Raw genomic sequence first — 15,437 nt, forward strand, 5'->3', positions numbered from 1 at the left:
CTTGTGCATTTCAGGTAAAATAACAACTCAATGCTTATATCTCAGGACAAATTAGCTAGCTACAGCAAGCTAGCTAAATAGGACAAATTAGCTAGCAAGTGCAAGCTAACTAGCTAAATTGCCGTACATGGTTAATGCTTTTCGACCTGTCCCCAAATTAATGTCATTGGTTGAGAGTTTGTTTTGATATTGTAACCTGCGTGTCGTTTGGTGTAGGGGGACAAAATACATTTATGCACGATAGCGCGCACAGCCGGTTTGGGTTCCGTGTTAGGCTGTACATTGCTTAATTAATTACGTGGGTCGGGTTTTATTCACAGAAGTGTATTGTGCCATGTCACAACGTGTTGCTGAACTCATGAGCGAGCGGCATGCTGTTCCATGTTTAAAGCGGGCCTATTTATTTGGCAAGACAGCTGGCTGGATCTCACTGTAGTAGGCTATGTTTTGGTTATTTGGATATCCATTCTGATTTTGTTCACTGTTAATGTAACTAGCCTAAATATGGATTGTTTCATGCCTTTATCGATCTGATATTTTGTTTACCTACCGGTACCTCTGTTTTGTTCTGTTCCATTCTTTCAAATTCACAGTTATGTCGGTATTCTAAGCCAAACTGCTCTTCAGTATTTTTGTTTGCATGCATGAAAAACTAGTTTGCATGATTTTGGTAAGACAGCTGTGTGTAAGGCTGCATTCATATAGGGTAATTCACATATTACAAACAGCCTATCTTGTAGCTTATATTCATGACCAAAATGGCCTAGTTGTAGGGCGCTGTCCATTGTGCTGATACAGCACAGCAGAGATTGGCTATTTAAAAAGCACTCAAAGATCTCAGAGCATCTGCATTTGAACTTTGTTTATTGTGGTATAGAGTAATGATATATAATCAGAATTCAATATAATTCCAATGCAAGAATCCCCCCCAAAATGTATTCCCCTCAACTACTCCCTTAGTCCTGGTGCATAATCTGGATTTTAGTTCTGGGTTAACTGAGATAAAGGTTAAGGCAGTGTTTGCTGGAGAACTATAGTTGATGGCCTTTCCACTGGGCAAAAACATTGAATCAATGTTGTTTCCACATAATTTCAACCCCAAAAATCAATGTGATGACGTGGAAAACTAATTGGATTTGCAAAAAGCGATCAATGTAACGGCATTTAGTCTTTTTTTCACCCAACTTTTAACCTAACTCCAATGACATGGTGAATTTTTGTTGTTGAATTCACGTTAGTTGAGAACTCAACCAATGTACAAAACCAGTCAAAAGTTTGCACACACCTATTCATTCAAGGGTTTTTCTTTATTTTTTTAAACTATTTCTACATTGTAGAATAATAGTGAAGACATCAACACTATGAAATAACACATGAAATCTTGTAGTAATCAAAAAAAAAAGTTAAATCAATATGTTTGATATGAGATTCTTCAAATTAGCCACCCTTTGCCTTGATGATAGCTTTACACACTCTTGACATTCTCTCAACCAGTTTCATGAGGAATGCTTTTCCAACAGTCTTGAAGGAGTTCCCACATATGCTGAGCATTTGTTGGCTGCTTTTTCTTCACTCCAACTCATCCTAAACCATTGTAATTGGGTTGAGGTCGGGTGTTTGTGGAGGCCCGGTTATCTGATGCACCACTACATCAGTCTCATTCTTGGTCAAATAGCCCATACAAAGCCTGGAGGTGTGTTTTGGATCATTGTCCTGATAAACAAATTATAGTCCCACGAAGCACAAACCAGATGGGATGGTGTATAGCTGCAGTATGCTGTGGTAGCCATGCTGGTTAAATGTGCCTAGAATTCTAAATAAATCACAGACAGTGTCACCAGTAAAGCACCCCCACACCATCACTCCTCCATGCTTCATGGTGGGAACCACACATGCGGAGATCATCCATTCACCTACTCTGCGTCTCACAAAGACATGGCAGTTGGAACCAAAAATCTCAAATTTGGACTCATCAGACCAAAGGACAGATTTCCACTGGTCTAATGTCCACTGCTTGTGTTTCTTGGCCCAAGCAAGTCTCTACTTCTCATTGGTGTCCTATAGTGGTGTATTCTTTTGGTAGTAAAATCAACCATGAAGGCCTGATTCACGCAGTCTCCTCTGAATAGTTGCTGTTGAGATGCATCTGTTACTTTAACTCTGAAGCATTTATTTGGGCTGCAATTTCGGAGGCTGGTAACTCTAATGAACGTATCCTCTGTAGCAGAGGTAACTGTGTGTCTTCCTTTCCTGTGGCGGTCCTCATGAGAGCCAGTTTCATCATAGCGCTTGACGGTTTTTACGACTGCACTTGGACTGACCTTTATGCCGTTTCTCTTTGCTTATTTAAGCTGTTTTTGCCATAATATGGAATTGGTCTTTTCCCCAATAGAGCTACCGTCTGTATACCACCCATACCTTGTCACAACACAACTGATTGTCTCAAACACATTAAAAAAGATAGAAATTCCACAGATGAACCTTTAAGAAGGTACACCTGTTAATTGAAATGCATCCCTTATGAAGCTGGTTGAGAGAATGCCAAGAGTGTGCAAAGCTGTCATCAAGGCAAAGGGTTGCTACTTTGAAGAATTTGTTTAACACTTTGTTGGTTACTACATGAATCCATATGTGTTATTTCATAGTTTTTATGTATTTACTATTATTTTACAATGTAGAAAATAGTCAAAGTAAAGAAAAGCCCTTGAATGAGTACGTGTGTCCAAACTTCTGACTGGAACTGTATATCAAAACAAGAAGTTGAACTGATGTCTGTGCCCAGTGGGATGCTCCTCAGCAGGGCCCCGGGGCCCCAAATGCGATTGTCCGGCCCTGCTCCTCAATTAGTAAACAAGTAATGATGATAAGACATTGGGGTCTAATCTATATGGTAATGCTGTTCTCGATGCGACTGGGCAGGAGGAAGAGGTAAGGTAGCTCCAGTCCCTGGTTCTGGCTCAGGATGTGTTCCTCTATATCCTTCAGTTCCTTTCTGAACCTGTCAATCACCACCTGGGCCTGGGGCTCAGTGAAGTACTGCTCTGGATACTGACCCAACGGGACCTGGAGCAGAGAGGGGGATAGCGGAAGAGAAAGAGAGAGAGCGGGAGAGAAAGAACAAAAGGTGGGAGACAAGGGTTTCATTCAGTTGGAGCAAACGGGAGAAAGCGTTTTGAAATGGAACCAAAAATGTATGTTGAGGTAGTACCACCCCCACTTAAAATAATGTGTACGGTAACTACTCACAAGTTCGACTGGAATTCTATGGGCTCGGCTAGCGTCAGCGTAACCCTTTAACTTACTGCATCAGGTTGTGGCCGCCCCAGGTGCCATGTGATCGCCATCTCCAAACATGTTTGGCTGACATCAGGCAGGCTGTCCATTATCATCTCCATGGTAACAGCATCCTTGTCGGTTGGCGTGGGGTGACGCATGGTGCACGGGGTGTTGGGTACCCAAGCACACCAGTCAAACTATGTTAAAGAGAGCGGAGTGAGTTCATAGAAATGTGCGCGCATGTGTGTGTGCTTGCTTGCTCGCGTGCCTGGTGTGTGTGTGTGTGTTTGTGAAGTACCTGTCCATTGTTGGTGGCTGCGTGCTGTGCTGTGCTCGTGAAGATGGCTACACTCAGCAAGGTAACCAGCTCTGCTTTGTTTTTGAGTTCGTTGGACAAGCCAAACGTGGGGACATCGACAAAGCCCTCCTCAGCGATGTCCTTTATCCAGGTCTGTAGCTCAGGGTCCTCCACCACATCACTGTCACATTGGTAGTACACAGATATCATCCCTGAGACAAAACTATGGAGGGGCGGAGAGAGAGGGAGGGAGGGAGGGGGGGAGAGGTAAACAAACAGTGAGGTAGAAATAATGGAGAGTAAGAGAAGGCTAATTAAAGGAGTTAATACTGCACAACGATTAGAACGTCTTATTTTCCCCAATATGAATTTCAGCATGTCCATATTTCAGGCCTAAGAGCATGTCCCCTCCTTGCTTTCCGCTTACAACCTAATAAACAATGTGTCTGTGGTCATACAGAAGTGGTTACACGGGTATTGCACCTGTGTATGGCGTCCCACGGCATCAGCCTGTGTTCCGTGTAGAAGTAGTCTCTGAGCTTAGTGGCTCTGCACCCTATTCCCCATTAAGTGCACTGCTGTTGACCAGGGCCTATAGGGAATAAGATGCCATTTCGACGACAGCCGCATAGGGGTAAAATAAGTAAAAACCTGTGTATGGCATCCCACAGCATGAGGCTGTGCTCCCTGTAGAAGTAGTCTTTGAGCGTGGTGGCGCCGCGCTGTTGGAAGTCCCAGCAGGGCTGGAGAGAGCGGTAGGTCAGGACCTTGTACTCTCTCTGGGACAGGACGAGCAGGCCCTCCCCTCCTGTAGACACCACCTGGAGGAAGAGAGCAGGAGGATGCTGTCAGCTTAGACCGCAATGGTGGGAAATCGAACCACTGGTCCACCACTTTCAAAGCGGTCCTTCTATCTGTGTCCCTATATGACATTTCGCACATTCGGGGGGGGGGGGTTACAAAATATGGCGAAATGGGGAAAATTAATCGTCAAAGAAGAGAATAGCGAGCTGACCCTTTTGAAGATGCCGTCAGCGGAGACGAGCTGAGTCCGTCCCCTGCAGTTGATCTCCAGAGTGTAGCGCAGGTGGGGAGCCAGGAGCTAAAGACAAGAGAGGGGGATGAGACAGCAACACACGCACACACGTTCACGCTCGCGCACATACACGCACACACGCTCCTACCTTGTATACAGGGTGTACAGCAGGAAGTTGACGTAACGTAGCCACACAGAACACTTCTACCAACAGGTGCGTTCTCAACAGGTGTGACAGCAACTGGAACACCTGGAACTCTGAGTGACGGACCCAAATCTTAGCCAATAGCCAGGCCAGGGGGGGGTCATTAGGCAGGAAGATGGGGGTGTCCAAGCCAGGAGTCTGTCCTAGCTGGAGAAGAGAAGGGATTAATAGTGTGTGTGTGTGTGTGTGTGTGTGTGTGTGTGTGTGTGTGTGTGTGTGTGTGTGTGTGTGTGTGTGTGTGTGTGTGTGTGTGTGTGTGTGTGTGTGTGTGTGTGTGTGTGTGTGCGTGCGTGCGTGCGTGCGTGCGTGCGTGTCCAGTCCTACCTGTATGGCAATGGGTATGAGTCCCTGGTCAGGATGCTCATATAGTAGACACAGAGGTGCAGCGATGTACTGTGGTTTCCCCCTGATTACATTGGTGGGAACACCATCCATAATGGCATAGTCAATCAAGTAGATGTTACCAGCCTAGAGATGAAGGGAGGAGAGCGGAGAATCTGTAGAGGCAGCTGAGGCTAGGGTTAAGATAGTATTTCTTTTAGGGGGTAGATCAGCTTTAATATTGCAGTTCTGTCAATGTAATCAACTGCATCATTTCCAAATCCCATATATATTTTTTTGTAAATATATATATACAGTACCAGTCAAAAGTTTGGACACACCTACCCATTCAAGGGTTTTTCTTTATTTTGACTATTTTCTACGTTGTAGAATAATGGTGAAGAAATCAAAACTATGAAATCATGTAGTAACTAAAGAAGTGTTAAACAAATCTAAATATATTTTAGATTCTTCAAAGTAGCCACCCTATGCCTTGATGACAGCTTTGCAGATTCTTGGCATTCTCTCAACCAGCTTTATGAGGTAGTCACCTGGAATGCAAGAAGGTGTGCCTTCTTAAAAGGTGCACCAGAATTTATTTCCTTAATGCGTATGAGCCAATCAGTTGTGTTGTGACAAGGTAGGGGTGGTATACAGAATATAGCCCTATTTGGTAAAATACCAATTCCATATTATGGCAAGAACAGCTCAAATAAGCAAAGAGAAAAGACAGTCCATCATTACTTTAAGACATGAAGGTCAGTCAATCCGCAACATTTCAGGAACTTGAATGTTTCTTCAAGTGCAATCGCAAAAACCATCGAGCGCTATGATGAAACTGGCTCTCATGAGGACCGCCACAGGAATGGAAGACCCAGAGTTACCTCTGCTGCAGAGGATAAGTTCATTAGAGTTACCAGCCTCAGAAATTGCAGCCCAAATATATGCTTCACACAGTTCAAGTAACAGACACATTTGTGAAGTGCACCAGTCCCTCCTGCAGCAAAGCACCCCCACTACATGATGCTGCCACCCCCGTGCTTCACGGTTGGGATGGTGTTCTTCGGCTTGCAAGCCTCCCCCTTTTTCCTCCAAACATAACGATGGTCATTATGGCCAAACAGTTCTATTTTTGTTTCATCAGACCAGAGGACATTTCTCCAAAAAGTACGATCTTTGTCCCCATGTGCAGTTGCAAACCGTAGTCTGGCTTTTTTTATGGCAGTTTTGGAGCAGCGGCCTTTCAGGTTATGTCAATATAGGACTCGTTTTACTGTGGATATAGATACTTTTGTTCCGGTTTCCTCCAGCATCTTCACAAGGTCCTTTGCTGTTGTTCTGGGATTGATTTGTACTTTTCGCACCAAAGTACGTTCATCTCTAGGAGACAGAACGCACCTCCTTCCTGAGCGGTATGACGGCTGCGTGGTCTCATGGTGTTTATACTTGCGTGCTATTGTTTGTACAGATGAACGTGGTACCTTCAGGCGTTTGGAAATTGCTCCCAAGGATGAACCAGACTTGTGGAGGTCTACAATTTGTGATGATGATGTCAAGCGAAGAGGCACTGAGTTAGAAGGTAGGCCTTGAAATACATCCACAGGTACACCTCCAATTGACTCAAATGATGTCAGACGCTTCTAAAGCCATGACATCATTCTCTGGAATTTTCCAAGGTGTTTAAAAGGCCCAGTCTACTTAGTGTATGTAAACTTCTGACCCACTGGAATTGTGATTCAGTGAATTATAAGTGAAATAATCTGTCTGTAAACAATTGTTGGGAAAATTACTTGTGTCATGCACAAAGTAGATGTCCTAACCGACAAAACTATAAATCACCAAAACTATAGATTGTTAACAAGAAATATGTGGAGTGGTTGTAAAACGAGTTTTAATGACTCCAACCTAAGTGTATGTAAACATCCGACTTCAACTGTATTAGATTTTCGGTAGTGACACTTAAAAAATACATTAAGATTTACCAACTTGCTCACAAAATTTCTCCAAAATGTTTGCAGACAGACTACTCACCATGTGGCCATCATGGAGAGGGGTGCAATCCCATCACCTGGTGGTATTTGTAGGGTTGTAGCTTAAAGGCACCTTCATTCTATAGTCTTTTAAAGTGTGTGTTTCGGGAGTGACCTCAAAAGGTGTTTAAAAATAACCCAAACAAATAATTAGATCAGTATCTTTCAATGTAATAATAGAACTACTCAAGATGTTCTATTGAAATGAAAGTGTAATATTATTTTTTACATTGCTTTATTTTCAAACATGAAGTTTAGGAAATCAGGGTTTGGGACAGGTGTATAAACGGTTACTTTGTACTATATTAACTTGTGTTTGTTATTGCCTTGGATTAAATTAGAACATATCATGATGTAAATAAATGTCCTAAGTTTGGGAGACACAATTGTTTTTTAAATATGTTTTTGGTGTGGGACAGCAATTTACACCACTTCTGTAGAGGCACCCATATAGACAAAAGGCTCCGGTCAAAAGTAGTGCACTATATAGGGAATAGAGCTCTGTTTAAAAGTAGTGCACTATATAGGGAATAGAGATCTGTTTAAAAGTAGTGCACTATATAGGGAATAGAGCTCTGTTTAAAAGTAGTGCACTATATAGAGAATAGAGATATGTTTAAAAGTAGTGCACTATATAGGGAATAGAGCTCTGTTTAAAAGTAGTGCACTATATAGGGAATAGAGCTCTGTTTAAAAGTAGTGCACTATATAGGGAATAGAGCTCTGTTTAAAAGTAGTGCACTATATAGGGAATAGAGCTCTGTTTAAAAGTAGTGCACTATATAGGGAAAAGATCTCTGGTGAAAAGTAGTGCACTATATACATTATTAGAAAAAAAGTGCTCTCTAGAACCTACGAGGGTTCTTTAGGTGTCCCCATAGAAGAACCCTTAGAAGAACCCTTTTTTGATCCAGGTAGAACCTTATTGGGTTCCACGTAGAACCCTTTCCAAAGAGGGTTCTACATGGAACCCAAAAGGGTTCTACATTGAACCAAAAATGATGCTCCTATGGGGACAGCCAAGGAACCCTTTTGGAACCCTTTTTTCTAAGATTGTAGGGAATAGGGCTCTGGACAAAAGTACACTATTTTGCAATTAGAGCTCTGGTGAAAAGTAGGGCACGATTTTGGGAATAGGGTGCTATTTTGGCACGTACACAGAAGGACAGGTAGATGGACCCTAGGGGGGGTCAGACAGAGATAGATAGATGGGCCCCACCTTGAGCTCCTTGTCCAGGGTGGTCCTGGGTGCCAGCGACCCCTGCACCATGTCCCCAGAGACGGGGAAGTTTCCTGGAAGCTCCTTGCAGCACTGGATCATGCGGGGGTTTGAACCATTCAGACACTGGTACCCAAAGAACCAATCTTCCTTCCAGTGCTCCATACAGTACTCTGGAACCATAGGGATAATCAATCAATCAACCACAGAATGAAAAAGTACTGTCTGAATGTATCAATAATAATTTCTTTAATACAATAATCTACAATACCAGTCAAAGGTTTTAGAACACCTACTCATTCAAGGGTTTTTCTGTATTTTCACTATTTTCTACATTGTTGAATAACTATTAAATAACACATATGGAATATTGTAATAATCAAAAATGTGTTATATATTTGAGATTCTTCAAATAGCCACCCTTTGCCTTGATGACAGCTTTGCACACTCTTGGCATTCTCTCAACCAGCTGCATGAGATAGTCACCAGGAATGCATTTCAATTAACAGGTGTGTCTTCTTAAAAGTTCATTTGTTGAATTTCTATCCTTCTTAATGCGTTTGAGCCAATCAGTTGTGTTGTGACAAGATAGGGGTGGAATACAGAAGGTAGCTCTATTTTTGTAAAAGACCAAGTCCATATTATGGCAAGAACAGCTCAAATAAGCCAATAGAAAAGACAGTCCATCATTACTTTAAGATGTCAAGGTCAGTCAATGCGGAACATTTCAAGAACTTTTAAAGTTCCTTCAACTGCAGTCGCAAAAACCATCAAGCGCTTTGATGAAACTGGGTCTCATGAGGACCGCCACAGGAAAGGAAGACCCAGAGTTACCTCTGCTGCAGAGGATAAGTTCATTAGAGTTACCAGCCTCAGAAATTGCAGCCCAAATAAATACTTCAGAGTTCAAGTAACAGACACATCTCAACATCAACTGTTCAGAGGAGGTTGTGTGAATCAGGCCTTCATGGTCGAATTGCTGCAAAGAAACCACCACTGAAGGACACCAATAATGAGAAGAGACTTGCTTGGGTCAAGAAACACGAGCAACTACGTACAATACAATACTGGACACATGTTTAGTTTATAGGGGATGTATTTCTTTCTTGTTTTGGACTTTTTGGATGATTTGCGTAGTAGTATTGTATTACTGCACTGTAGGAGCTAGAAACACAAGCATTTAGCTGCACCTGCTGTAACATCTGCTAATCTGTGTACGCAACCAATAAACTTTGATTTGTTACATACAGTACATCTCTGATCATGCGAATATCAGATAAAAACATTTTTTTTAAACTTGCTCTGAAGTAAAATCATAAGTAATCATCATAGTAGTACATTTGAGTATATATACTTATGTTTCTACCTTACAGACATACTGTACATTTGAATGAGTTCTCAAAATGTGTAGTAGACGAACCAGTTCTATCTGTTTACCAAAACATTTAGGTGATCATCAAGAGGCGTCGGGTTAAGTAATAGTAAAATGTATTTGAACAAAAAAGAGAATCATATCAAAAGTAAATGTGAGCATTGCATTGTGAAAGGCCACGACTTCATATGAAAATGTGTTGCAATGTGAAACGGTAGATGAAACGCTGAGTAAGTTTGGTGAAAAAGTGCCTGTATGATGTTGTGTGTTGTACTTAGTCAATTGAACATCTGCTTTGAGTTTTGAAACAACTTCCTGTTAGATGATGTGTTTTGAGTTTTGTACTAAGAATTGTAAAAAAGGTACAAAATACTTTTGAAAATTGCACCAAAGCAATAAAAAAAACCTGTACTATTTGATATACTGTATAATAATAGGACTGAGAGAGTAAATATAGAGAAGTGTTATACGTAATGTGGGAAAATTAATTGACCATATATGAAACAATTATTTAATCAGTTCTTTAAAAATATTGACCTAATTACTTTATATGAACATATATTGCAATGTGAAACAGTAGATGAAACACTGATTAAGTTAGGTGAAAACTGTTGTTGCATTACTCCGAGGCCTCACTTCCTAAATGTCTGTGATTAGGAACAGGAAGAGACTGGCAATAAAAAGTGTCGGCCTGTACTCTACAACCAATAACACCTCTGATGCAGATGGGAGGGAGGGCTAAAGCACTGAATGTAAATATGGTATATTTGTTTTACTGTACTCTACCAGCTATGGGGCTTTTGAGTTTCCAGAAGCATCGTTTAAAGTCCTCCAGATCGTCCCATGACTTTCCAAACCTGATGGCTAGTTTCTTCAGAGACAGCTCTAGAATACTTGGAGAGAGAAGAAGGGAGGTAGGGAGAGATGGGTGCGAGAGAGAGAGTAGAGAGCGGGCGATGGGTGAGAGAGAGAGGGTAGAGCGAGGGGGTGATGGGTGAGAGAGGGGGGTAGAGAAAGAGATCGAGGGGGTGAGGTGGGGTAAGGAGAGAGAAATGGAACATATTTTTTTAAGAAAGGGGGAAGTTGAGACACGTAATGTGGGTAAGACATGTCTGAGCAAGTGAGGGACATTTTACATTAGATTTACATTAGATTTACATTAGATTTAGGGAAATTTGACCAGCATGTGTGAATGTCAATGCGTAAGAATAACATCACACAGAAAAATGTGTGTAACTCACGCATAGTGTAAGGAACCCTCAAAGTCGCTCCTTTTCTCGCTGTCAAAACGTACGTCCTGATGCAGGTCTGCTTCGGTCTTGGCATCGATACACTTGGGAATCCCAGAAGCCCATGCAGTCCATCTGGATAAGCAAACATAACTTTAAGAACTAGGCTCTCTCTTTCTGGAGCGATTGGAATTGGGACGCGTGTGTGCATTCGTATTTCTGTGACTGTGTTCCTAAATAGGTGTGTGCACGTGTGTGTGTGTGTAACATCATTTCTGTAATCTTACCGACCTGTATATAGTTTGTCTCTCCTGCAGTTCTGTTTTCCTGTGAGCCAATAGCTGAGGAGAGGTATCGTCACAGAGTCTCTTCGCTAAAGGAGGGAGAGAGACAGCGAGAGAGGGATGACTCACTCACACATACAGGTAACTGCCAAAGTAAAGGGAACACTTAAGTAAACGAGGGATACAAATGATATTGAACGCAGGTGCTTCCACACAAATCAAATCCAATTGTATTTGTCACATGCGCCGAATACAACAGGACCTTACAGTGAAATGCTTACTTACAAGCCCAACAATGCAGTTAAGAAAATCTCCCCCAAAAATATAAGAGATAAGAATAACAAATAATTAAAGAGCAGCAGTAAATAACAATATCGGGGCTATATACAGAGGGTACCGATACAGAGTCATTGTGCGGGCGGCACCGGTGTCGAGGTAATTGAGGTAATATGTACATGTAGGTAGAGTTATTAAAGTGACTATGCATAGAAAATAAGAGATTAGCAGCAGCATGGAAGGGGGGCAATGGTGTACTCTGTGTAGCTATTTGATGAGCTGTTCAGGAGTCTTAACGCTTGGGGTTAGAAGCTGTTTAGAAGCCTCTTTGACCTAGACTTGGAGCTCCGGTACTGCTTCCCGTGCAGTAGCAGGGAGAACAGTCTATGACTAGGGTGGCTGGAGTCTTTGACCATTTTTAGGGCCTTCCACTGAAACCACCTGGTATAGAGGTCCTGGATGGCAGAAAGCTTGGCCGCAGTGATGAACTGGGCCGTTCACACTACCCTCTATAGTGCCTTGTGGTCAGAGGCCGAGCAGTTGCCTTACCAGGAAGTGATGCAACCCGTCAGGAAGCTCTCGATGGTGCAGCTATAAAACCTTTTGAGGATCTGAGGACCCATGCCAAATATTTTCAGTCTCCTGAGGGGGGGATAGGTTTTGTCGTGCCCTCTTCACAACTGTCTTGGTGGACCATGCTAGTTTGTTGGTGATGTGGACACCAAGGAACTTGAAGCTCTCAACCTGCTCCATTGCAGCCCCGTCGATGAGAATGAGGGCATGCTCGGTCCTCCTTTTCCTGTAGTTCACAATCATCTCCTTGGTCTTGATCACGTTGAGGGAGAGGTTGTTGCCCTTGCATCACACGGTCAGGTCTCTGACCTCCTCCCTATAGGTTGTCTCGTCGTTGTCGGTGATCAGGCCTACCACTGTTGTGTCATCAGAAAATGATGGTGTTGGAGTTGTGCCTGGCCGTGCAGTCATGATTGAACAGGGAGTAAGTAGCCTGAGGGGATCAGTGTGGCGGATGTGTTGTTACCTACCCTCACCACCTGGGGGCGTCAGGAAGTCGAGGATCCAGTTGCAGAGAGAGGTGTTTAGTTCCAGCGTCCTTAGCTTAGTGATGAGCTTTGTGGGCACTATGGTGTTGAACGCTGAGCTGTAGTCAATGAACAGCATTCTCACATGGATGTTCCTTTTGTCCAGGTGGGAAAGGGCAGTGTGAAGTGCAATAGAGATTGCGTCATCTGTGGATCTGTTGGTGCAGTATGCAAATTGGAGTGGGTCTAGGGTTTCTGGGATAATGGTGTTGATGTGAGCCATGACCAGCCTTTCAAAGCATTTCATGGCTACAGATGTGAGTGCTACAGGTTGGTAGTCATTTAGGCAGGTTACCTTAGTGTTCTTGGGCACAGGGACTATGGTGGTCTGCTTGAAACATGTTGGTGTTACAGACTCGGACAGGGGGTGGTTGAAATGTCAGTGAAGACACTTGCCAGTTGGTCAGCGCATGCACGTCCTGTTAATCCATCTGGCCCAGCGGTCTTGTGAATGTTGACCTGTTTAAAGGTCTTACTCACATCGGCTGCGGAGAGCGTGATCACACAGTCATCCGGAACAGCTGATGCTCTCATGCATGTTTCAGTGTTACCTGCCTCGAAGCGAGCATAGAATTGATTTAGCTCGTCTGATAGGCTCGTGTCACTGGGCAGCTCTTGGCTGTAATAGTTTGCAGGCCCTGCAACATCCGACGAGCGAGAGTTCTTCTTCAATTTGAGGTGAGTAATCCCAGTTCTGATGTCCAGAAGATGTATTTTCGGTCATAAGAGACAGTAGCAGCAACATTGTGTACAAAACAAGTTACGAACAAAGCGAAATAACAAAACAAAATAGCATGGTTGGTTAAGAGCTGATGAAACGGCTGCCCTCCCCTCCGGCGCCATTTTGCACAGTTGTGGTTCCAGAGTTAATTAAGCAATTAACATTCCATCATGCTTAGGGTCATGTATAAAAATGCCCAGTTGCTCATTATTTTGGCTACCATGGCTAGAAGAAGAGATCTCAGTGACTTTGAAAGAGGGGTGTCAAAGGAGCAGAGGGGTTTTGAAAGGTGTGTGTGTGAACACTTATTTTCGGAGCAGCCCCTGAGACAGCGTTTTGAAAGGCTGGTCATGGCTCACATCAACACCATTATCCCAGAAACCCTAGACCCACTCCAACAACTAAACATCAAATGATGGAATTTCTATGCCACGGTGCATTGAAGCTATTCTGGTGACTCGTGCCCTTTGTTTGACCAAATCTAGGACACAGATCTAGGATCTACTTTCTCACCCCGAAACATTAACCTTTAACACGAAAGGGAAAAAAACGCAAACTGACTTGAGAGCAGTATATTGAGGGGCAACTTCTTTCCTTTACCAATTAATTACCTGTGCCTTCTCGTATCTCCACCTTGACGTCTCCTATGAGCCAGCGGTAGCAGGGGAAGGTGAGGGCTATACCACCACCTGGTGGCTCCACAGTGACATAGCGACAGAACCAGTTATCCTCTACCCAGTAACGCTGCTTCTCCAGACGAACCAGGAGGAGAGGACCCAGAGGGGCTGGGCTGCACACCTTGTACTCATCCACCTGGGGGGGGGGGTAGGGAGGGAGAGACACACACACACTTTATATGAACCTACCTAAAAATGACGCACACATACACCTTGTACTCCGCTTGGATCACACGCACAACACAACACAGCCCTACTTACCGCTCCTCTACAGAAGTCCAGTCCAGGGTTGTCCAGGATTGTTCTCTCACTCTGTCCATTCTCTCCAACCAGGGTGACATATATGTAGTTATTGGTGCCGGAATACTCTGATGTGCCTGTAGCAACTGTCACCTTATATTCCTCCATCTAAAAACACTGGTACATGCACGCACGCACACACACACACAGACACACAAGGCTGAGGTTGTTGGCTCTATGTCAGAACATTTCTGAGTGTGGTGCATAGGGGCTGAGGAGTCTGGTGTGTCCTCAAATACAGATCTCAGGTCATTTTAATGTTTATCTTCTTATGGTTCAGGTTAAGACTTGAGGAGGGTAACCTGATCCTATATCTGTGCCTAAAGGTAGACCAGCTGGCAGGCAATTTCATGTTCAATCTCTCCTTATCGCAGTCTATAATCCTGACATGTCTCAAGCTGACCACCATCATTCCTGCTCTCAGGAGCTCTAAGGCTACCTGCGACATAGACTACCCCTATGTAGCACTAAAATCTGTAATCATGAAGTGTTTTGAAATGCTGGTCATGGCACACATAACCTCCATCATCCCAGACACCATAGACCAGGTGTCTCCAACCTTTTCTAGCAGGAGAGCTACTTAAAAATAAAATGTAAAAAATGAAACATGCTATATATATTTTTTTTTGGAGCTTTCAAATAGGCACATTCTTCTTTTCTCCTCTCCCCTGCAACTCTTCCCCCAGGTCCTTAGTGTACCAGAAAAGGTAGTGCTTTCTGTCAATACACCTGGTAAAATAATGGTTATTATAAACTGGGTGGTTCAAGCCCTGAATGCTGATTGGCTGACAGCTGTGGTATATCAGACCGTATACCACGGGTATGACAAAACATTTATTTTTACTGCTCTAATTATGTTGTTAACCCATTTATAATAGCAATAAGGCACCTCAGGGGTTTGTGGTATATGGTCAATATACCACGGCTCAGGGCTGTATCCAGGCACTCCGCATTGCGTCGTGCGTAACTGTAAGGGTTAAGCACTATGATATCAGTTTAGTATTTTCCCCAAACAAAATGATCTGGGACATTGTTCCTGGTTTTAGATTATTATTTGCACTAGAAATTACAATTGTTCATAGAGAAACAACGA

The 15,437-nt window shown here is 43.2% G+C and overlaps 1 protein-coding gene across 1 annotated transcript in view; it reads right to left on the reverse strand.

The window, feature by feature from the left end:
• Window positions 1–847: 847 nt before the first annotated feature.
• alox12 (arachidonate 12-lipoxygenase) overlaps window positions 848–15,437 on the reverse strand; it is a 16,421-nt gene continuing 1,831 nt past the window's right edge. Inside the window, exons 2-14 of the mRNA XM_035783930.2 lie at window positions 14,306–14,461; window positions 13,979–14,180; window positions 11,278–11,359; window positions 10,999–11,121; window positions 10,544–10,650; window positions 8,386–8,558; window positions 5,140–5,283; window positions 4,759–4,962; window positions 4,590–4,676; window positions 4,226–4,395; window positions 3,575–3,797; window positions 3,303–3,473; window positions 848–3,063 (exon numbers count right to left, since the gene is read on the reverse strand). Of these exons, the coding sequence (XP_035639823.1) occupies window positions 2,884–3,063; window positions 3,303–3,473; window positions 3,575–3,797; window positions 4,226–4,395; window positions 4,590–4,676; window positions 4,759–4,962; window positions 5,140–5,283; window positions 8,386–8,558; window positions 10,544–10,650; window positions 10,999–11,121; window positions 11,278–11,359; window positions 13,979–14,180; window positions 14,306–14,452 (2,013 nt within the window). The 5' untranslated portion in view covers window positions 14,453–14,461 and the 3' untranslated portion in view covers window positions 848–2,883. The remainder of the gene's footprint in view (window positions 3,064–3,302; window positions 3,474–3,574; window positions 3,798–4,225; window positions 4,396–4,589; window positions 4,677–4,758; window positions 4,963–5,139; window positions 5,284–8,385; window positions 8,559–10,543; window positions 10,651–10,998; window positions 11,122–11,277; window positions 11,360–13,978; window positions 14,181–14,305; window positions 14,462–15,437) is intronic.

Source organism: Oncorhynchus keta, chromosome 13, assembly GCF_023373465.1.
Source record: "Oncorhynchus keta strain PuntledgeMale-10-30-2019 chromosome 13, Oket_V2, whole genome shotgun sequence".
Lineage (NCBI taxonomy): Eukaryota > Metazoa > Chordata > Actinopteri > Salmoniformes > Salmonidae > Oncorhynchus > Oncorhynchus keta.